The 22,792-nt window shown below is 38.7% G+C and overlaps 1 protein-coding gene across 2 annotated transcripts in view; it reads right to left on the reverse strand.

The window, feature by feature from the left end:
• The window catches only part of CCDC91 (coiled-coil domain containing 91), a 197,386-nt gene that overhangs the window by 32,850 nt on the left and 141,744 nt on the right, over positions 1 to 22,792 (reverse strand). For both annotated transcript variants that reach the window (XM_012732900.1, XM_004693184.2), the window contains one exon: positions 22,296 to 22,409. In XM_012732900.1, coding sequence (XP_012588354.1) covers positions 22,296 to 22,409 — 114 coding nt within the window. The remainder of the gene's footprint in view (positions 1 to 22,295; positions 22,410 to 22,792) is intronic.

Here is a 22,792-nt window from a genome sequence, read left to right on the forward strand (position 1 = left end):
ATCTCTGTTTCTTCTGCTTGGTTGTTTGTGTATAAGAAAGCCTCTGACTTTTGTGTGATGCACTTCATTTTTCAATGTGGTTAAGATAGGATGGCAATTCTCTGCATTACATTGGCACTTATGTCCCAAAGTAACTCTTTCGGGGCCACATCAACTGGGCTGTGCAGAAGCCAGTCAAATGGATTTGTGCAGGGCACAAGAATTGGTTCTTTACCACCCCTTGGTCTATAAAATTCAGTGCTCCCTCATTTTCCCCACATCCTAGATGAGGTGATTGCAAAGGCAAGTAGTAATGATTCTTTGAGCATAGAGATTGGGAAAAATAAACATGTACTTAAGAAGGTCAAAGACTACTTGGTTGTTACTGAATAATTATGCAGACTCTAGATTTTTCTTGAAAAATAAAAGAAGCCCATTAGTAGATACTACTATGGACTTCCTGTTTTCAGCAGCTTTTATTGTTCTAGAGCAACATTAGCCACTTGTTATTTTTGTAGAAAGTTTCTAGACTTGAAATGGCAACTCTAAAAGGATCTTTGACCTCTTCAGATTCATCTCCAGAGAAGCTGTTCAGCTGAATTTCTTTAAATCTCTGCTGGAGATCTTTGTGGTAAATCAGTTATCTACAATTTTTTTCTTGATCTTTATAAGTGAAAATAGATGCATAAGAATGTTTTAAGTATCATAAGCATACCCCCCACCCTGCCCTGCCCTTCAAACCTCTTCTTTTAAATAAACTTTTTAGAAAGCATATGTTTTATCCCTTTTCCTAGGAAATATCTTAACCTCTGGTGGTGAGCAAGCAGTTGATTCAAGAGGGCCTTTACATCATTCTTTCTTAGCATATGTCCTCTTTTCTTGACCTACTAGTTAGTAATTCTCCATTTAATGGAAAGTTTAAGAACTGTGGTTGCAGAGGACTTCATCATATTGTGCATTAAATCATACTGGTCCCCAAACAGCCCATCAACTAAAGTTCTTTTTAATTCCTAAATGAATATGAAAATATCCATTTTCATATCCCGACTCATACCAAAAATTCAGGTGCATCAGTTTTTTTCAGTAGGTAAGTTCTTAGAATTCTGCAATTGACAACTAAGTTCACAACATACTAAGTGACAGAGAAAGCATGACTTCATCTGAGTGAGGGTGTACAACATGGCTGCATCTCTCTCAGCCATGAAACCCTGCTTGCTCCTCCTTGCCAGAGAGACAATCCTAAGAGCTTACAATGACCAATGTGATTTTAGATATTTTTTAAATATAAAACTGACATTTTCCACTTCAAACACAATTAAACTAACACATTTGTCACTTCCATGTCACTTTTAAGAATTTACTTTCCCCTTACTTAAATCTAAAATTACTGTAGCTAAGAAAACCATGAGTGATATCACACTTGAATATATATTAATACCATTAAAATAATGTGCAGTGTCAGTCCTTTAGGCAGATTGGCCCTTAGTCATCAAGCCCCCCAAAATGACAATCAGGTACCATGACTAACTTTGGCCAGAATATTACATATCTGTGATGTACACTTGATGGAAATAGAGGCAAAGTGGCAGTAATGGTTTCTTTTTCACAAGGGCTGAAGTCATTAATTGGGTGAGGTTGGCCAAGTCTCTGACATGGCTACTGACAGGCTACTGATGGGCAACAGCTACTGATGCACTGCTGAATGCACTGCAGTGTGTGTACTTGTGTCTGGTGAAAGGAAATGGTCAGGACAGTGCCATGCCCTATGAGGTGTTTCAGAGAAAATGGCGAAGGATTAACAACACTTCTTCAGGATTTCTGAGGGTCTCCATCTGCATTCAAGCAGCTGAGCCCTGGAAACTGCACCCAATGAATCTGGTCTCTCTCCAGACAAGTGGCATCTCCCTGTGAGTCAGTATGAGCTCACAGTATTGATCTCACTGTGATTTGCTGCTTTTTATTGGTCTTTAACTTATTACATCCCCACCTTCCTTATTAGTCTGAAGTGCATTCAGCTGTGTGTAACAGAAATCTGCTCCACAGTGGCTTAAACACAGGTTTATGATCCAATACACACAAGTTTGGGGTTCCATCAGGGGTAGTTAGATGTCCAGACTCTTCTACCTGGGAGTCTTTACAAGGCTTTCCCCTTTGGTCATAGGGAGGGTGGCTGTACTTCTGAGCCTGGGACTGTGCTCCAGACAAGGAAGAGGAGGAAGGGTTGGTGACATTCCTGCAAAGGAGTCTTCCCACATATGCCAGCAAGAGAAGAGCCTCCTCAGATGCCTCCCTCAGTGCACACTGTGGTTGCTGGGACCAAGTAATGTGGCGTCCAAAGCTGCACTGGATTTTAAGGAGTTGTGTTTGTAACTGTGCACAGCTGCTAGCCTGGAGTCCCTTTAGCAGGCAGGAGGGGGACTTGCTCTAATGAGGGTAGTTAGCAAGCACCATGGGCCACATGTCTCCGATGCTGGCTAAAGAAGCAAGTCTCTTCCCTACATAGATCTTTCTTCTGCCTTACCTGGCCCTCCAGAGTGCTCAGAGCAATGAGAGGCAGAGGGTCAACAATAATGTACTACTTATCCCATGTTCTACTTTAAGAAATGTCTTTAGGCTCATCATCCCATAAGTCCTTGAAAAGGGAAGATAGATTTTAGATTCTGCATCATATAGACATGATACTTGATTTACTAACAGATTTAGTTATGAATTTCATGTCATGGTTATTCTCTAGAAAATCACCACCATTGCAGCTTTAAAAGGAGATTTCATTCTTGACTACTAATCCATCTATTTGAGCTCTGAATTGCGTAGAGTCTACTAACCTCGCTACCATATTCTCTAAAATTGCAGTTTTCCCATTAATTTTAATCATTGTAATGAAACAAACAAATGAAACAGATACTGTCTTATGCTATATCAAAGGTCTTAAGGAGTCAGGCATATTTTAAATTCAATCTAGTTGAAGTCACCATGGTGACAAATCAACATTGTTGATCATCTGCCCAGCTGGACTTCACTTGTCTCCCGGTGGGGAGAAATGAGAAGACAGAATAGTTGTCAGCCTTCAGTGAAAAACAAAGGGAACTTTCTCAACAAACATGGGTCCGGTGCAAAACCTATAAGGTGTCTGATCTTAGACACAACTGGGGAAAACCACAGTCTGAGACAGAAATTCTGTACCTCAAAGAGACACTTACTTGTTAAATTACCTTATACACAGTATTCTAACACACTATGCACATGATGAAATGTGTATTCCTTAAAGAGATGGATGTGAGTGAAGGATGCTGCATCATATTTGAACTGTCCTATTTGGCTGACTACAGTGTGTTTATGTGAATACTTGGTGTTGATGGCTGTCATTGCTGAAAGAGAGAACAGTAGGTTGGTCACACGGGAGCTTATTTGAATCATGATGCACATTCAATTTTATTCATGGATCAAGTTTAGTGAAATCTTGGCAACACTGAATTGAGTATGGCATGGACTGAAAAACTGGTATTTTAGTCTTCCTTTAAGTGTTTTCAGGAAGAGGGAGGAAGAAACTGTGGGCCCCATGGGCCTCTGCAGTGATCTGGCTCCCACCTTGTGTGAGGTATGGAACCTTTTTTCAGGGGTTCTGCAGAGAAGTGACAACATATGACTTAAGTTTTATAAAATGACTTTGCCAGCTGTGTTGAGAGTAGACTTAGCAAAAGGAGAGGTGAACATTCCAGTTAGGAGGGTCCTAAAGATGCTCTAGACAGAAAGGTCACAGCATTTTGGACAGTGGTGACCAAAAAGGAAGCAGTCAAATCTGGACAGGTTTTCAAGACTGATTTTACTTGATGTGTAGAGAAACCATTTCAGAGGTTCTAGCTGAGACAATGTGATACTGGGGAGCTGGGTCTCTAGCCAATTATATTTCATGAGTCTTCTTCCATGTGCTACTTTTTCTCTTTAGGTGATATTATCCTGCTTTCTCCCAAATGCATATTAGACAATCAGCTTTGAAAGTGTTGGGTCCTGTATATCATGTTTGTGATATATACAGAGTACTTGTATATGTATAGAGTACATGAACATAACAGTCCCATTAGGGAATGTGCAGTAGAAGGCAGCACTGCTGGCCACAGGACTCATGGAACAGGACCACGCAAGCCACACAAGAAGTGCTGTTTCACCACTTCTGCTAAATAGTGGGTTGTGGGATAATTAATGATATAGATTTTCTAATCATGTCATAACCTTTCTGAAAACTCTATGGATCATCACTACTTATAATTTGTTAAGAGGCACTGAAACAAGTCATAGTCCTCTTGTCAGCAAATGGTAGCTCTTGAATGACAATACCATCTAACAACATGTAAAAGTTTTAAGAACCCAGTAAGAACTGCTCTGGTTGGCTTCTTCTGAAACCTGAGACTGTCTAGACACTGACAGGTGGGTAGTGAGAAGAAAACAGCTAGAGCTTCAGAGCATAGAGGGGGGGTCATTCCTGTGTTGGCTCCCATATGTTCATTCCTTGGTTCATTCTGAAGGCTTCTGCTGAGTTTTTGCTAGGTGTTGTGAATATACATGCATGTTTATTGAAACAGCTTAACAAGCTGAAAGTAAGTGGATATGGTATTTTTTCCTTGGTAATGATATCAATTAATTTAGTTCTTCATCATGTCATTTGTGGCTGTTATGTATAAGCCTCACAAAACAGGCTAATGTCATAACCATTTTTGGTAGAAACCTGAAGCAAAGAAGACAGCACAGCTATAATGAGCAGAGCCGCCTGAGATACGGGGTACAAATAAAAGCCCACCTGCATTCTCTTTAATGTCATCTCTGGAAGGGAATTGAAAGTGTGCTTATTTAGCAGTGTCTCTCAGCTTCTCAGGCAACTTTACCTTTGTGACTTACTACATGAAAGGCCTGATTTTCTGCTGTGCAGTCACAGACTCCAAATTGCCAGAATACTAAGCATAGATCTGTCAAGAGAAGTGTTGGGATTACTCAGTTTCACAGAACTGCATGGTGGATAAGTCATGGTTAGAAGGGCACTCAGTGAGTATGGGACCTGAACAGTTGCAGGGGTGAGAAATGTTTTATGTCTTTTTCCTTCTGAAACCCAGCTTTATTGAAATCTGCCCTGTCCAAGCTTCTCCTATATCTTGGGGACTCACTGATGACCACAACAGATAATTAACACAAACTTTTGTGTTTTACTTACTGAGGTATCCCTAGTACATGCCTACTGCCTGACAAATAATTAGGTATTTGATGCTGTTTGGTGACTGAAGGAATATGTAACAACTATTAACATAGTTTCGGAAAATGCTGTAAGTTAAGAAAAAACAGAAATGGGTATAACAAGATAACGTAAGGTCAGTAACAGAGCAAGTAGCTAACCTAGATTAAGTGGCATTATAGACTAAATTATTGTTTGGCAAAGGTCACCCATTCTTTCTCCCCACCTCCATGGACGAAAACAAACTTTTTATTCCATTGCTGCTGAATTTGACCATGCAAACCTGCTTTGGCCTTGTGGCAGATAAAATGTACTTCTCTGCCTTTTTGCTGTGGGCTTGGCCTGGTGGCTTGCTTTGGCCAACCAATATGTCTGAGATCAAGTCCAGTCAGAAACTTGCAGCATTTTGTGGGTTGGGCTTTCTTTTCCTCTGCATGTCTGTCACTGACACAGGATCGTGCCACTCACAGCCTTACAGCGTTCCTTCTGAACCACTCTGTTCAAGTGGCCACTCTGTTCAGGTGGCTTCGTTTCACAAAATTCAAGGACTTTGATTCTTGTATGTCTATGCCACTTTCATTAATCTGTTGACTTTTGATCAAGGGGTTTAAATATCAAAAGAAATATAACAAGCTGCATTTTTGTGGAAGAGGTAAAGGAAGGGATTCTTACTATGAAAGCACACAATAAAAAAGGTAGTGGTGAAACTTTTTTTCTTATTAGTAGGATTTTTTAGTAATTTAACCACTAAAATCAACTAAGAACAGGAGGAGAGCATGTTTGTTTAGTCCAGTGGCTAAGCTCCACCTCAGACAAGATATTTTCATTTTCAACACATGATACATAGAAAAGGAAAATGTGAACCACAGGAATGGAATAAATACTGAGGACAAAAGCAAAGTGTTGTATGTATTATAGTCACACTAAAGCTTAAATAAATAAGCTCACTAAGCTATAAAGGAAAAATTAAGCAACAAGGTTATTTTATATGCCACATGTCTCCACAAATGAATATAAAGCAGCCATTAAAATTCTTGTAAAATGGCAAATAAACCATGATTAATATATTCTGCTACAAGGTAGTGGTCACATTATATGGCAACAACAAAACCATAGTGACTAGAATAGTGAGACTAATCAATCAGCCTTGAGGCACACTGAATGTCAGATATGGGATTTATCCCAAAGCGCCATAGCTTTAGCCAAATGCTCACCAATTCTTCTACATGGAAAATGCCACTGGGAAAAGACTCAGGTGGACTGACGGCTTTGAGAGCTGCCTGTGTGATCAGCCTGTTGAGCAGCCACAGACAACCCAGTGTTTCAAGGACAAAATGAAAAGACAACAAATCTATATCCTCCCCCCTATTTGAGGATCTATTAGAGGACAGACTTTTGAGCCTGTGACCTGATTTGGTAAACAGCACTTTCCTGTTTCCTGTCATTTTCTTCAGTTATTTAGTTGGTATGAGAGTTCAAAAAATAGCAGAGGCCATTTTTAAAGTTTTAGTAGTTAAATTAGTCCTTAAGTTGACTAATAGTTTACCCCTCTCCATCCCTGGAAATTCAGGGACACCTCACATTTATTAGGTGTAGATAGTAGGTTTGACAGCAAGAAAATGGGAGAGCAGAAGACCCATGGATGGACCGGTGGAGGAGAAGCAAAAAGAATAAAGAAGATTTCAAGGACACAAGTAGCTACTAAAATTTAACCTGCATGAATTCAAAAAGAAAGACAAGTTAATGGACGCTTTCTGGCCATCATTTCTGTGGCCATAGTTTTATGAAAATGCTATAACTAATTTTTATATAAGGTGTCCCTGAATTTCTGGAGGTGGGGTAAACTATTAGTCAACTCAGGGACTAATCTAAGCACTAAAACTTTAAAAACCTAACATAAATCTATTTATACTTTCTTAAAGTATACTTTCTAAGCTTATCTATTTTTAGTACAAGTACATGGAAACACAAACTTATCCAAAATATTGCATATTCTCTGAACAGTGTCACACAATTTAATCATGACTTAGAAAACCTTAGATTACTTGAAAAAGAATGTAATTGTGGTGGCCAAGTGGCAAATGTTCTGCAAGACTTCTGGTGAACTTGGATATTTCCTAAGTCCAGTTTTAGCAAGAATGAAACCCACCTAATCTGACTTCAAAGGATCAGCTTTAGAGTAAGTCAAGAGACTGAAAAGCTGGAAAAATATTTCTGCAATAACCATAGCAACTTGGAAGAAACTCCCAAAGCATGTAGTAGCCATTTGCAATGTGCTCGGACTTGATACTTCCTATGCTTGATGGATTTCTAGCCTGATGAGGGATGACTCCCTAGGTAAAACCAGTCATCCCGCCTGCAAGTAACTAAGGCTCCACTAATCACACCCAACTGTCAGAGGTGGGATGGGAAATAGGCTCTGGAGGAGGCAGGCTCTGCCTCACAGCCAATTGCTCACAAGGAGGGGTGGAGAGGGTGGCTGGACTGTCCAGCCTGGCCATGCTATGCGAGGGGCATGTGCTCACCTACTCAGTGGAGATGCTGCGGCAGAGGAAGTACAGCGGGCTGCCTCTATGAGCTGAACTTGTTGGTGTCATTTCTAGAGCCTTAACTTTGACCCTTTTTCTCCAGCTATCTTAGCAATTTGGCCAGTATCCTTTAAATAAACTTGAGTGACTTAACCGGCTAGAGGAAACTTCTGGTGCTTAAAAGAACTACCCAGATTAATATGAAATGCCCACTAAGAAGTGACTGAAGCAGTATAAGCCTCAGGAAAATCATAAAGAGCTTTGGTTAGCTTTCTGACTCTCAAAGGCCTGATGCCTAAAAATCCAGATGGTTTTCTGAGGGATAAAAGTAGGTAAGTAACAAATTACTGACAGCAGTCACTTGAAGTGAAGTGACCAGGAAGGCAAGACTTGGGGAGACCCATTGGTGACTCAAATGGAGCAGCATGAAGAACTCAAGGGCAAATTCATTGCTGCCAATTCCACAGGACAACTGTAAGTAATAGAAGGAAATGACCACCATCCTTAAAATTCATTCGGAGCAGGAATCACAGCCACCATGTATCCCTGCGAGAGATAGACCAGTCTTCTGTGGGCTGCTATTGCTAAGGGGTGACATCCTTTCAGTGTACAGTAGGATGCCATGGTGGCTGACCTTAGGGAGAAGTGCTTCCATTCAAGACAGGAGGAGTGACCACCACATTGCTAGGAAAGCTGAGTAGGGAATAGTGCTTTGGCCTGTGGTGACCCCTTGCATCAGCTACTCAATGGTCATTATGGACTAAATACATGGTCATTAGCAAAAAGTCTAACTTAATAAAATTTTAAGCTACCCAAGTTTAATAAGTCAGGATCTGACTTGAGTCATTGGAACAAATATTTTTTTAAAAGATTTATTTATTTATGAATACAGAACTGGGGTGCAGGCCAGTGGTACAGAGACAGTGAGAAGTTTCACCAAAGACAGAGTGGGGAGAAGAACAGGCAAAGTGGGGAGCAGTGGGCAAGACAAGAGAGGTCTGCTGCACCATGTGGGTCACTCCCTGGCTGGGGATCAAACTTGTGCCAAAGTGGCTGCAGCCAGCTTTGCAGCACTGAGCTTTAACCCATTGTGTCACAAAGGAAGGCGCTGCAACAGATATTTCTAATGCATTCTCCAGTTTCTAGTCCTGAGTGGCTCACAGAGCCGGAATATGTTGAGTGGGGAGAAAGCAAGTCCTTGGAGTCACATCACAGAGGTCAACTATAAACTGTCAGCTCAGCCTTTTTCACATAGGAGATAACACTGGGGGGGAGTAGTGGGTACTCGGGATCCTTCCCAAAGACACCACTGCTGGTAAATCACCATTAACAGGACAACTACACTGCTGCAGCAAAGCCCTGAACTAACACTAATGTGGGGCCCCACACTCCTTTGTGGCCTGTGGTCAAAATGGATGTCTGTGGGAGAATCCAGTGATGCAGTTTTAACCTGAAACTGCTTCATGACCAGGCCACTTGGGCCCTCAACACACATACCGTATTGCTCTCCAGAACACAGAGCTGGATTTGGAGGAAGAGAGAGGCTTCATCATGCAGTGACTCCAAACACAGCTGCCTTTGCAACTACAGTGTTTAAATGAGCTCTTAGCACCAGGAATTCAACTGTTAATCTAGCAAGTGCTTTGTCCCTCTCCCCCAATAGGCAGAGAATGATTGGCATGTGACAGGCAGAGAAACAAATCACTTCAAGGTTTATGGTTATCTGGCTTTGGGCCACAGTTTCCTTCCCAAAGACACCACTGCTGGTAAATCACCATTAACAGGACAACTACACTGATGATATGTACCCCAGACACCTGGAAAGCAAGAAGGAACACAGAGAATACATAGAACACACCCAAGTCCAGGCTGAGTGCAGGGAGTTGGAGACACATGAAAAAGGTGTGAAGTTCTGGGGATCTAGTGACCTTGAGTGTATCAAGATGGCCATCACAAAGTACCCAGACCTCCTGCCATGCAGACAGAGTTGCAGTTTTTTTTTGGGGGGGGTGCTTTGAAAGTAACTGTTTTAGAGGGCAGGGAGAGGCACACAGCTGAATCCCCAAACGTGTCTACTCTAAATGGGTTCTGCCATCTGCTGCATTAAGACAAAACATATAAGACCTTTATTGGAAAGGAACTTTAATACAATCAATGTGCAATACAGCAAGTATAAAGAACAGTTTCCAAATCAAATACCCAAAGTTACCCATCCCCTCGTGGGTAAAAGTCTACCTAAAAGGGATTGGCCCAAAGCAAGGACACAAGACTAAAGCACCTTCTGGCAGGGGCCTCTAGAAAAGAGTCAGAAATGGCCAGAGGAGTCTGGGAGGAAAAGAGCAAAATCAAAATCAAGGTAAATGCTGACATAGTGAACCTCCCCATGGGTCTCTCACCCACATTTGTTTCAACCAGTCCAGGACCAAGAAACTGCTTGTCTCTCTGCTCCATGTGCCTCCCTCAGGTCTTCTAGCTCCCAATCTTGCTTCAGTCTCCTCTCCAGATTCTTCCCCTTCCTGCTCAGCTCCACCCTCTTTTTGGGTGGGGCAGGGAACCTGGAACCTCCCTTTGCCTGGGAACCACCCTGTTAGAACTGCTGCCACTTCCGTTATCCTGCCTACACATAGAGGAAGCCCCTTGAGTGTGAGCCCCAGAGGAAGAGGGAGGCTTCCTGGCTAGTCTCGTCCCCAGTGCATGAGCCTGGCCTGAATGACCCTGTGCAAGTTCTAGTAGAGGTGTCCCCACTGAGATGACTCAGTTTTCAGAACAAAGTCACAGGCAGGGAACTCTGTCCCATGAAAAGTGGCATCTAGCTCCCTAAAATGGACTATTAGTATCTGTATTTGAAGTGAAACACAATGTGACCTGATCTGACCAAAATGAACTTGCTTGAGCTGATTCACTGAACTGCTAAGTCAGGCATGTTCAGGAGTGGCCGATGGAGGGGCTGTGATGTGATGGTGACACACACACACTTCAGGGTTAGGTCACCACATCAGCATTAGCAGCCTGTGGTTGAGGCCACAAGAGACCTTGGGCCATTTCCTTTTGCAAGCACATTCTTGATTCATAAGGGAGAGGTGAAGTATTGCACCATTATTTTAGTTGATGTTACTGTTAGGTTTAGGCAGAAGGTCAGACAGAAGTATCAGCCAGGGTCATGTACTTGTTGTGCATAGCCAAGTAGTGCAAGGTAGTATATGTGCCTCAGGTTTGCTCATTTTGGCACTTTCTGCAACCTTCAACATACCTGGGGTATTCCGCATTTGAGTGCTGGCTAATAAGGGTAAGGTGGGGTGCGCAGGGTGATGTCATCTTGGCTGCCTTGCCTTGGTGCCTCCCCCACACAGGCATCTGATCAGAGCACTGCTAATCATGTTTAATAATAACAACCAAAATAAAAAATGAGCATTTTGAAGAGGGAGAGCTCTGAGGGACCTTGTTTTCTGGGGAATGTGGAGGCAGGAGGTTGAGAGACACAAGTGGCCAGAGATACACAAGAGATCATCATGGAGAAGTGGAAATAAACCATATTCCAGAGCAGTAGATGGGGCAGTGGTGGTAGTGGGATTTCTTTAGTAGGGCAGTTTTATGACTTGGGTTTAAACTTTGTTTCTTGAAAGTACGCCTCAAAGCCAGTTTCCCCATCCAAATAACTTCTTAATAAACATTTTTCGTGTTTACTAGTCAGAGTCAGCTTCTCTTCTAAAAATCAGGTGACACTTCTGGTGTGAGAACATGCATTTATAGAAGTGAGGACTTGTATGCCTAAGTCACATGGTGTTTGAACTGTTTCCTCAGATAACACATTATATAAGTTAGAGCTCAATTTGAATGAACAATGTACAGCTTCAATCTGCCAAGTGTTTATAGGATCTTAATCTCAAATTTATTGATAAAAATGATAGTCATAAACATTAGTTCTTAGTTCTTTTTTTGTTTGTTTTAATATAATAGTTTATTTTTACATCATTTTGTCCATTTTTTTTATCTCAATTGTAATCCCCGTGCGTTTCCCATCACTGAGTCACCTGTGTGCCATCACCATAGTCCCATGCACTTCCTTCCCCTGCTCCATTTTTGATCCCATTCCCCACTCCACCCCTACAGAATGTCTCTGGTATATGACTGTTCATTATTCTTATTGTTTTCTCGCCTGGTCTATTATACTCCTCTACAAGCAAAACCATCTGGTATTTTTCTTTCTCTTTCTGGCTTATCTCACTAAGCATGATCTTTTCCAGCTCCATCCAAGTTGCTGCAAAAGACATGTTTCTTTCTTTTTTTTGGTTGCTGAGTAATATTCCATTGTACATATGTACCACATCTTTTTAACATTAGTTCTTAGTGGTTCAATTGATATGAACATTCAGACTATGTATGAAAGAGGATTTATGGAATCTGGAGCATGGGGTATAAACTCCAGTGAGAAGGGAGATGAATGAAAAATCACTAGGTAAAGAATACAGCATGATGATAAGTATTTTTAAAAAGAGAAAGAAGTCAAGTTCAGGGGCACATCAATTCCAAAGACAGAGAGGAAGTGCTGGCAAAACTATTGCCTTGATTATCCACTTAGTACTTTTTGTTTAAAAAAATAACAAACGGAGCCTGACTACTCAGTATAAGGCTGGGGCAGGCATGTGAAACAGCCATAATCTTGTGGGTTTCATGCCAGAATGATAGGCTAATAAAGGACATATCCTCTTGGTCTGCTGCAGATGTGCGTCCACACATGTCCAACAACTGGTCCTCTAGGGAGTGAGCACAGAGTTCCCAGAGCAAGGTGGGGGCACCCAGAGGTCACGTCAGTGCACATGAATCAGCAGCGGACAGAAAGTCAAGAGGATTTCTCTATTTTCATATGAGAAGAAAAATACCGCATCTCTTAGAAAATGATTTTTTTCATGATGTTTCCAAGGCACTATTAGTTTCAAACCAAATTGTTATTTTTGCTATTGAAAGAATTACAGCTGAGGAGCTACATATGATGGACGGCAACTATAAGTCAAGAATAAGTCTTAAAACTACCAAGGGTGTTTTAGTACTAATATAACTCTTTTTTTACTGAAAGTTAGAGATTTTGATAGTGGGAGGAAATCAACATTTTTAAAAAATAGTACATAGGGCCTCCCTGGTGGCTCAAGGGTTTAAGACCCAGACAATACTATGAAACTAGCCACAGCCACAGCAGCATCGAGTTCAATCCTCAGTCAGGGAGCTGACTCACATTCCACAGCATACCTATCTTGTTCTGCCTGCTGCTCCCCTCAGCAATGGATTTCAGTCAATCTGCCAGTTCTGCTCCCCACTGTCTCTGGTGCATCCTCTCAACCCCCTGTGTCTCTGGCCTACACACCAGCTCTTATATGCATAACTAAATATTTTAAAAAAATAGCACATGGAAAATTACTTTTTTCTTAACTGTGTATTTAAAACATAAGTCAAAAACTAGAAAACAACAGATAACATAAATATTTGGCTCTTTAAAAGGCCCTCCCTGATGGCGCAGCAGGTTAAAGCACAACACTAAGAAACTAAAGCCACTTCAGCATGAGTTCAATCCTGGCCGTGGGAGGTGACCTCATGGCATGGCAGACCTCTCCTGACCTGCCTATTGCTCCCCTCAGGAGTGTACTTCATTGATCTGCCTTTTCTGCTCCCCACTCTGTTTCGGGTACAAGACTCTGGCCTACCCTAGTTCTGCATGTATAAATAAATGAATCTTTTTTAAAAAATATTAAAAAAAAGGTCATCAAGCTACTATGGCATCAGTCTGTATGTAATTTCTATAGATCAACTGCTTAAAGGCCTATATCCACTGTAAAATACAGCAGGAAACTGCTGTATTTCTAAGTGGATTACAAGAAGCTTGTAGAAGTTACTGCAGAGCCTTAAATATTGTAGTTTAATCACTGGCTGTTTCTTGAAAATGACAATTTCTTCTCTATCTAGCAAGATGGACTTAAAAACTAAAGAGAAGTATCAGACTGCTTAGCTCCAGGCTGAAGAGAATAAAAATAAGTTTTCAGGAAAAGCATTCTCCAAGCCAACATAACTTCAAAATTTAACAAAATGGATGGTTTTCAAACAGTATGATGGGAGCAGGACTTAGTTTTCTTAATTTGCTACCTGAAAAAACTTCTTTGCAATAATGACTTGACACATTTTGAGGGACTGAAGTATCTCTGACATGTTGCTTTTGTTCTAATTGGTGTTTTCAGTTCCTCCAGGAAGTAGTTTAAAGGAGCTGGCATTAGCCTTTCTATCATTAGAAATGTGCACGAATTCCAAGGACACACCTCATCAACTGATGTGAGAAGGGAGAGAACAGGCAAAGCGCTGTGGATTTAAGCACTGGTGATAATGGGCTGGCCTAGACAAAAGACAGCACTACCAAGGAAGTAGAACTAGGCTTGGTTCAAAACCTGCGGCTCACTTGTCACTGATACCCATAAGCTTGAAGCAGTTTTAACTTTACAGCCCCAACTTATGTTGCAGTTCTGTAAAAACCTTATTTTAACATATGTCACTCTTTGCTACCATGTAATGACAACCAGGAAAACACCAAAGTTGGTTTTTATCAAACCTTCAAACCTTGCAAGAGTAAAATATATTTGAAGCCTCTTAAATGAAGTCTATTAGGATAGTCAAAAGTGCCTAGTCAAAAAGCTAATTAAAATAATTTACAAATTGTATTTGATACATAATTTCAGAACCCAAGTGAGGACTCTGTGTGTACACATGTGATCCATGTCTTTCGACTTTTCTATTTACCTGGATGAAGCTAACACACCTACTTTACCTAGATTGGAGCTTATTCGTATAAACGTTGTATTAGAAACTGTTAGTACAGACACTCATAACCCTAGATTAGCACATGGAAAATTATGTGTCAGTAAATCATCCAACCAAACCTAAAGAGTTACTGAGGAATCTCTGCTTATGGTCAGCAAGCAGACAGAACTAAGTCTACATACTAACTCTTCTTTCTGACCTCGTAGTTCGCTAAGATCACTGAGTCTCCAGAAGCTCTAAGTACTTTTTGTTTTGAGATTTCAGTGAGACAGTGTAAATAAGGCCTTCACCATTATCTCTTAGGCAGACTTGACACTCAATAAAAAGCTTGTTGTCTTGTGTTCTTTTCTGATACAGAACATTTCTATAAGATTACATTTACAAGTTAACAGATAAAACATTTCTAGGTATTCTTTTAGCATTGAGGTCATATTTACATAGTTTTCTGGGTTGCTGTGCTACTAAATTTGCACAGTAACTAGCTTTTCTTGAATTGAACAAGCTCAGATCTTTCAAACTCTTTTCCTTGTTTATATTCTCAATGGTTCACCATGGAAATTCTTATTTCCATGAAACTTCTTATTTCCATGAAACTTCTTATTTCCATGAAACTATCAACATCTTTTGATGTGGTATAGTTAAAGTGAAGACTATGGTGATGACATCCTAATGTCCACGGTCAGTGATCAAAACTAATAACTTGACTTTGATGATCTGTTTTTATTTTAATCAATTCTTAATCACCACCTCAATTTTAAGGCTGCATTAATATACTAGTGGAGAAAAGTTATCTGAATATTCAAGAAAAAGTTAAAGTTTTACCAACAAATACAGCCTCTACTATAATGAGTCAAGAAGTGACTGAATAGTTACTTACATGAATGTTTTCAATTATTACATAAAAGCACAATAAAGACTCTTAAGATACCAAGTGACCCTAAAGGAAGTATGTATACTTACTCTACTTTTAAAAGCTTTGTTTTGATGTAAATAAAAATGCTACCCCAAAAACAAGTTTAAAAAAGTACATCAGTTGCTATACCAACCTTGTGCTTTTGTGCACATGCATAAAGTTTCATTTTCACTTTAAGTTGGAACATGTGTTGTATTGTCTGAAACAGGAATAATGGGATTTAATCTAAGCAGTAAGCTCACAGCAGTAAACTCTGTGTAAAGTAACTTCTTAAATATCCCACTGTTCAAATGGAAATAATCACTAGACACTAGATACTCCCCCACAGTCTATGACTGGTTCTGTGTTAGTAATTTCTCTCCAGCAAAATGAGAGTTCAGCAAAATAAGAAATAGGATCCAGTGGATTGTTAAAATACAAAGTGGAAGACAGCAACAAGTTTGATTTCAAATATACCTCATATTGAAAGTTTTCAAAGAATTTAAAAGACAAATAATGAGTATGTTTAGATGTCATATAAACTTAAAAAAAACTAAAACCTACTCACCTCATTGTTTTCACTAGCTCTTTTCTGAAACACATTTTCTATTTCTTAAATTTAGAGAGGAAGATAAGTTTATCACCTAGTGAAAAATCATTTGCCAAAATGACTTGTACTGGCTATTTCTAAATCCAAATATTCTGTGTTATTGTGTCACTTTAAATGGATGAAATTTTACAAATTTGGAAATTATACAAATGTTTGGTGGTTTGAATGAAAATAAGTTGTGGGAAGCACAGTGAATGCACTTTGGCACATTCTATGAGCTATAACTGAAAGCACAGACAACAATAAAACAGCAGGGATAGATAAGACATTCTAATGGGAGACCCAAATCAAAATGACAAGGGTAGAAGATACCCAGTTGCCACTGAGCTACCTCCCACAGCCCACCCAGGATGAGCAGAAGCAAAGTTCATGGAGTAGGGCAAGCGGGCAGGAGCTGGGGGTACCAGAAAAGCTCCACCTCTCTACACAAACGTGTACATAACATGTAGACAAACTGACAGGATGAGACTAATTTATACCAAAAGCCCCTCATGAGGTTCACCCATTTTCAAGGTAAATGTCACTCAAAGTCCTAAGGGATCTTAAAATCCTGAAAGAGAGTAGAGATCAACTAGTCCAATATGCATATTGTCAAGATGAGAAGAGTGAGGCACCACAAGGCATAAAATCACTTGTCTTGAATTTGTGTTTAAATCAAGTAACTGCAGAATTGATGTGAAACCAGAGTTCATTTTGGTCAAGCACTGCCTTTTAATAAATGGTTTGAGATGTAAGCATTCAACAATATTGAAGAAAAACTGGATTAAACCAGTCCTTTTATAATTAAGAAATGCTGACAATGCTTAACCACTAAAGCTTTGAAATAAAGATAATTGCTCCTTACTCCTCTTTAAAGATCTAAATTAAAAGGATCCTCTAAAGTGAAGATTATTTTCCTGGAGGTGATTTAGAAAACACAGGCCATAATTCTGGTTCTTAAGAGGAAAAAAAATAATCTTTTATTACATTTGGATGAGATTTTATTTTTTAGGAATCACTGCTTGGCTGTGAGTCGGTGTTGTGCGCTGTTATTCACACTTCCGCCCTCATAGCAAGCTCATGTGTAACAGTCTTAACTTGTGGGATGGGTTGGAACACTTCATTCTAATACAAGGACCAAAGGTCATTATAAACCACAAATTCTTCTTCCCTAGGGAAGTGTCAAGAGATGTGGTCTTTCTCTTCTTGTTTTATTTTTTTTTATAATCTCCTTTTATCTAAAATAGAGTTTATGGCATTAATGACCAGATATAATACTGTATCTGACAATTACTATCAAGAGAGTAATCTTTTCTGGAATAGTCTCTGGAGGCATTTGAATTGTCTCGTTAGTGAGGCATAACCAAACAGTAAGTATTTTGAAGGATTGACAGCAACAAGATTTCCCCACAAGATAATTTTGATGACCTAGAACAGGGGATGACAGATCTTACTGTACAGGGCCAGATAGAAATATTTTAGATTATGCGGTTCCATTGGTCTCTCCCAGCTACTCAACTCTGCTGAGGCACATGAAACCAGCTAAAGGACAATCCATAAGAGTTTGGATGTGACTATGTATTTCAATAAAACTTTATTTACAAAAGCAAACAGCGAACTATTGACCCTGAGTCCATAGTTTAGAACCCATTGTCCAGAATTTATTGATTGAAGACAATTTGAAAATAAAATTGTAAGTTAAAAAAAAATGGTATGGTTTCCTGATGTAAGCTCACTATACTTGCACATAACCAGCTTGTTCTCAAAGTAAATATAGTTTAAAATCTTTTTTATACAGACTGTTACTTCTCTTGTACAGAGTATACTCTATTTTATATATTATCTATTATACACACTATTATGGAGACTTTCAAATTAAAAAATTACAAATACGGAAAGTTTAAGACCTGAAGCTGTAAAATATTAGCATTTCAATTATATGCCGTATTTGTGAATTCAGTATATTCAATTTATTTAATCTGTGCTTAAAAATGTATTAATTTGAATTATTAATTTGTTATTAATTGAATTATTTCCCTGGTCTTATTTGAGTATTTTCATATTTGGATATTACTATGACAAGTACTATGCAACCAGCTTAGTAAATAATTTAGGATGCAAGTTGATTGTGAATTATAATTCACTTAATTATCTTTGTCAAGTCCAAGATGTTTAGATCAGATGAACAGAGGGTAGTTAGAAAATTTAGTGACATTTCTATTGATCTGATACAAGAGGACTGGTATATGACATTTTAAAGTAAAATATGTCTCAGTATATTTTCATTTTAATTTTAGTATAATCTTAATTCTACTTCTAAGTATGCTTGTAGTACTAAAAACTTACTAAAAATTTAGATTAAATAACTTACTAAAAAACATGTAGCAGCAGACAGGTGACTTATGATTTCATTGCATTTTATATGAAACACAGGAATGAAAAATACTTTACAGGCTAAATTGTAAATTATATTTCATTCCTTTTCGCTTTTAAGAATAAATTGAAAGGGCCCTCCCTGGTGGTGCAGCGGGTTAAAGCACAGCACTGAGAAGCTTAAGCAACTTCCGCATGAGTTCGATCCCCGCCTGCCCCGGAGGAGATCCACATGGTGTGGCAGACCTCTCCTGACCTGCCCGCTGCTCCCCTCAGCAGTGTACTTCGTCCATCTGCCTGTTCTGCTCCCCTCTCTGTCTCTGGTGAATCCTCTCACCTCCCCATCTCTGGTCTGTGTCTCAGTTCCATATGAATAAATAAATAAATCTTAAAAAAAATAAAAGAGAAGATGTAGGGGAACACAGTACTCATTTCAGTCTTTTAGTGAATTTAGTAAGGGTAAGATAATGTCAAAGGAAAGACTGCTTAGGACAAAAGACATAGTGACAGGAACTAACACATTACACTTCTTCTTTCAAAGATTTTTTAAAAATTCAAGAGGGAAAGTTTCCTCACAGAATGAAATGTAAGGCCACTTGGAAGCAAGGTCTATTGGACTATTGAGGTGTCCAATGTAAAAAATCTCAAGTTGACTCTCTAGTTAAAAAAGCTGGAGAGGAGAAAGGAAAATTTTTGTTCTGGAAAAGTGTTCTTGTCTAATGCAAATAGAAACCCATTTCACAAAGGAAGGAGATGAGCTGTCCTAATTTAGTCTTTTGGAAGGAAACAAGAAGATTATGAATTTCCTTTTAAAAAAAATCTTGTTCTTTTCTAAATATCATACTTAAAAGCTATTAGGTAGCTTAAATTTTTGTGAAATTTTTTTGAAGTCCAAAGATATTCATAAAAACTAAAACACTGAAATCCATTTTGGGATAGCAGAGATTACAATGAATCTTAATTTTTTAAGTTATACTAAAAAGTCTAGTAATCAGTTGATGCTTGTATTTCAGATATTTTAACTACTTTCCCTGTATGATTTCTGTTCAGAGAAAGAGAATCAAATATTAAAAGCATCCCATAATATGTGTTGTTTAAAAAATTCCCAAATCCCAAGGTGGGGGTAATACAAGGATCAAATCAGTTGTAATTTTCTGTGAATCTAGTAACAAGTGTGGAAAAAACTTTACTATCACATTGTGAACTTCAAAAGAAATGGAAGGCCAAATATAAATCTGAATAGCACAGTTTAAATTAGCAAAAAGAATGCTACTGGGAGTTGAAGGGTTTTTTTTTTTTTTTTATAATACAGGGAAGGTAAAAGTGATCACAGCAGGTGTTTAATGAGTCCTGTATTTAGGTGTTAAATTTCCTTCCTTACCCACCAAACAGGCACAGGGAAGTTGAACTCTGGTATTACAAATCTAAGGCCTTCATGAATTTATTGTTTCTTCATGAGCACGTGCTATACAGTTCCAGACTCATACAAGTGAACACTAACCCTTTAATATGGTTCCCCAGAAAATGCTGAGTAAAGGGCAGAGTTCACCATCATTGCTCTTTTAAGATTAGCTGACCTCACACAGGGAACCAAACTGAAATTTGTGTTTCATCTCTTGAATCATTATAAATTCTAGATAGGGAATTGAAGACGATGGTCGTCCATGGGTCAATCCAGCTTGTACTTACTTTAAATGTTTCTTATAGTGGCTATACAACTCTTCACTAAGGAAAAGCAATATGATTTCATGGTTTTTGTTTGTTTGTTAGATATCATTCTTCATTTTGTGCATTTTTCATCTCAGTTGTATTTCCCATGGACTTCCTACCACCAGTTAACCCATTCATCACCATAGTCCCATTAGTCCCATGCGTTCTTCCTGCCTCAGTTTTGATCCTATTCCTCCTATTCCCTTCTCCACCCCCATAAAATGTCTCTGGTTTATACTTGTTCATTGTTTTTCATTTTTGCTTTATTACAATTGCTTTTTTTTTTCCTGATCCCTTACGCTCCTGGTATTAGTGCAACCACCCACTATTTTTCTTTTCTTTCTGGCTTATTTCACTAAGCATGATCCTTTCCAATTTCATCCACATGGTTTCAAAAGGCATGAGTTTATCTTTTTGATTGCTGAGTAATATTCCACTGTATGTATATACCACATCTTAATCCAGTCATCTATTTTTGGAGATTTGGATTGATTCCACATCTTCCCTGTTGTAAATAGAGCAGCAAAAAACTAGGGGTGCAGGTGTTCTTTTGAATCAATGATTTTGTGTCCTTTGGGTAGATACTTAGGAGTGGCATTGCTGGGTCATATGGAAGTTCCATTTTTAGCAGTTTGAGATTCCATTTTTTATGAAAGATAGTCCAAAAAGTCCAATGAATGAGTTTGTTTTGTTATCAGGATTTGGGCTCAAATAGTACTGACTACTGTTAAAAAAAACTAGATACAAAGGGATAACCCAGGAAACTTGGTGAATTTACTTCAAGTCAGTGTTTTTTTCTCTACTGCAATTCCTGAATATAAGTGGAAGCCTTATGATTCCCTAGCCATGACTACTTTCAAGCCAGAGTGTTTAAAAATAAGCTCTTTGGGTCTACATATGGAAATGGGAGTTTTCTGAGACTGTATCACTTTCTGAAAAGTCAACTATTTTGGGCTCTTGATTTTTTCTTTAGAAGGTAAGGCATCTATCAAGAATTTGGGAGAAATCATTTAAAAACACTTTGAGATAAGGTGTATGTACAAAGATTAAAGTTCACTCAGACTGCTTCAGTAGCTGTTAATTCATCTGAAAAGACTAGTTAGTAATACTTTATTCTTCTGGTAAAATATTCCTTTGTCAAAACCTAGTGGTAACTACTGAAGAGTGAGCATTTTCATACCAAACTTGACTTCAAATTAAGAGTATAGGACTAAATTGTTATGATGAAGCTCTTGATCCATATCTAGCCTTATGCTTATGTTTTTAAAAAAGATAATACAAGAACTGGGATACAGGCCAGGATATGGAGAGTGAGAAGATTCACGAGAGATAGTGGGGAGCAGAACAGGCATATGTACTAAAATATACTGCTCAGGGGATCAGAGGGTGAGGCAGAAGTCTGCTGTGCCATGTGGGTCACCTTCCTGGCAGGGATAGAACCCGAGTGGCAGTGGCTACAGATAGCTTCATAGTGCTGAGACTTAACCCTTTGAGCCATATTTTTATGATAATGCTACATCATATAACATAGATGGTAAAACTTATTTATATTTTATCAAATTTAATATTAGTATATATAATCTCTTATGATTCTGAAGTGTATTACATTAAATATAAAACACTAAAACATTTGCTCTATAATTTATTATGTAACACATCTATTATAGAGGTTAATCATTTAAAGTGTTTCTTTTTTTGTATTATACTTAAGAAAACATGTTCTTTTGAAAAGACTACAAATCAAGTTTGACCCATGATATCCAGTCATTGCTTACAATTAATAAAACCACATTGTACTGAGATGATATTTATTTTGTAAAGCCTCAAAAATACACAATCCAAATTCTGACAAGCATATCCTGGAATAAGTTTCTGAAATGAATTCCAAAACAACTACAGTGGTAACACCAAATGTAAGGGACACATACAAAAAATTAATAAATGGAAAAAAAATCTAGAACTGTAAATTTAAGTGGGAAATGCTATAGGACCAGATTTCTAAGAATCTGGTCATAAGTTATTCACTTACCTTTTGGTTGACATGGGATTTTTGTTTATAGACATCTATTACAGTATGTAATAGATAGCAGAGAAATCATGGGTGGAGATTCCTAAATTAGATGACAAGGAACATTTAAATATTTGAAGACTGACTGGGAGTCAACACTTCAGTTCACAAATGAAAGCCCTCCTGGGGACACTCACCCTTTTCTGTTCTTTTACATACTCTATCAATTCATCTCTTGTTCTTTTCACTGCCTCTTCCACAGCCTTTTCACTTCGCTTCTGTTCTTCTATTATTGCTGCCTTAACAGTTTCCTGTTGTGGAAGGAGGAGAAAAGTGAGAGGATATGGATTATAACATAATTCTGTTCATCTTCTAGAAACTAAAACTGCTCTTCAGTAGCCTGAGCCAGTCTGTCCAAAATGTTATCTTTAAACAGGAATATGGACTTAAAAATCTTTAGAGATCTGTTGGAAATTTGAGAATTCTTTTCTAGACTGAGTGAAAGGGAAAACAAATGGAATAAGCCATTCACTGCAGGGAGCGCCTGGAAGACTGCAATGGCTTCCTTACCAAGTGATGTTTACTTGACTGATTGCCTTCCTGTACTCTGACTATCCACATGCAACTTCCAACTTGTGTTTATTCTTCCAAGAACACCCTAACACTCTAGCTGTTTTATTCACATTTAATTTTC

This window comes from Condylura cristata, unplaced genomic scaffold, assembly GCF_000260355.1.
Source record: "Condylura cristata isolate star-nosed mole 26May11 unplaced genomic scaffold, ConCri1.0 scaffold00036, whole genome shotgun sequence".
Lineage (NCBI taxonomy): Eukaryota > Metazoa > Chordata > Mammalia > Eulipotyphla > Talpidae > Condylura > Condylura cristata.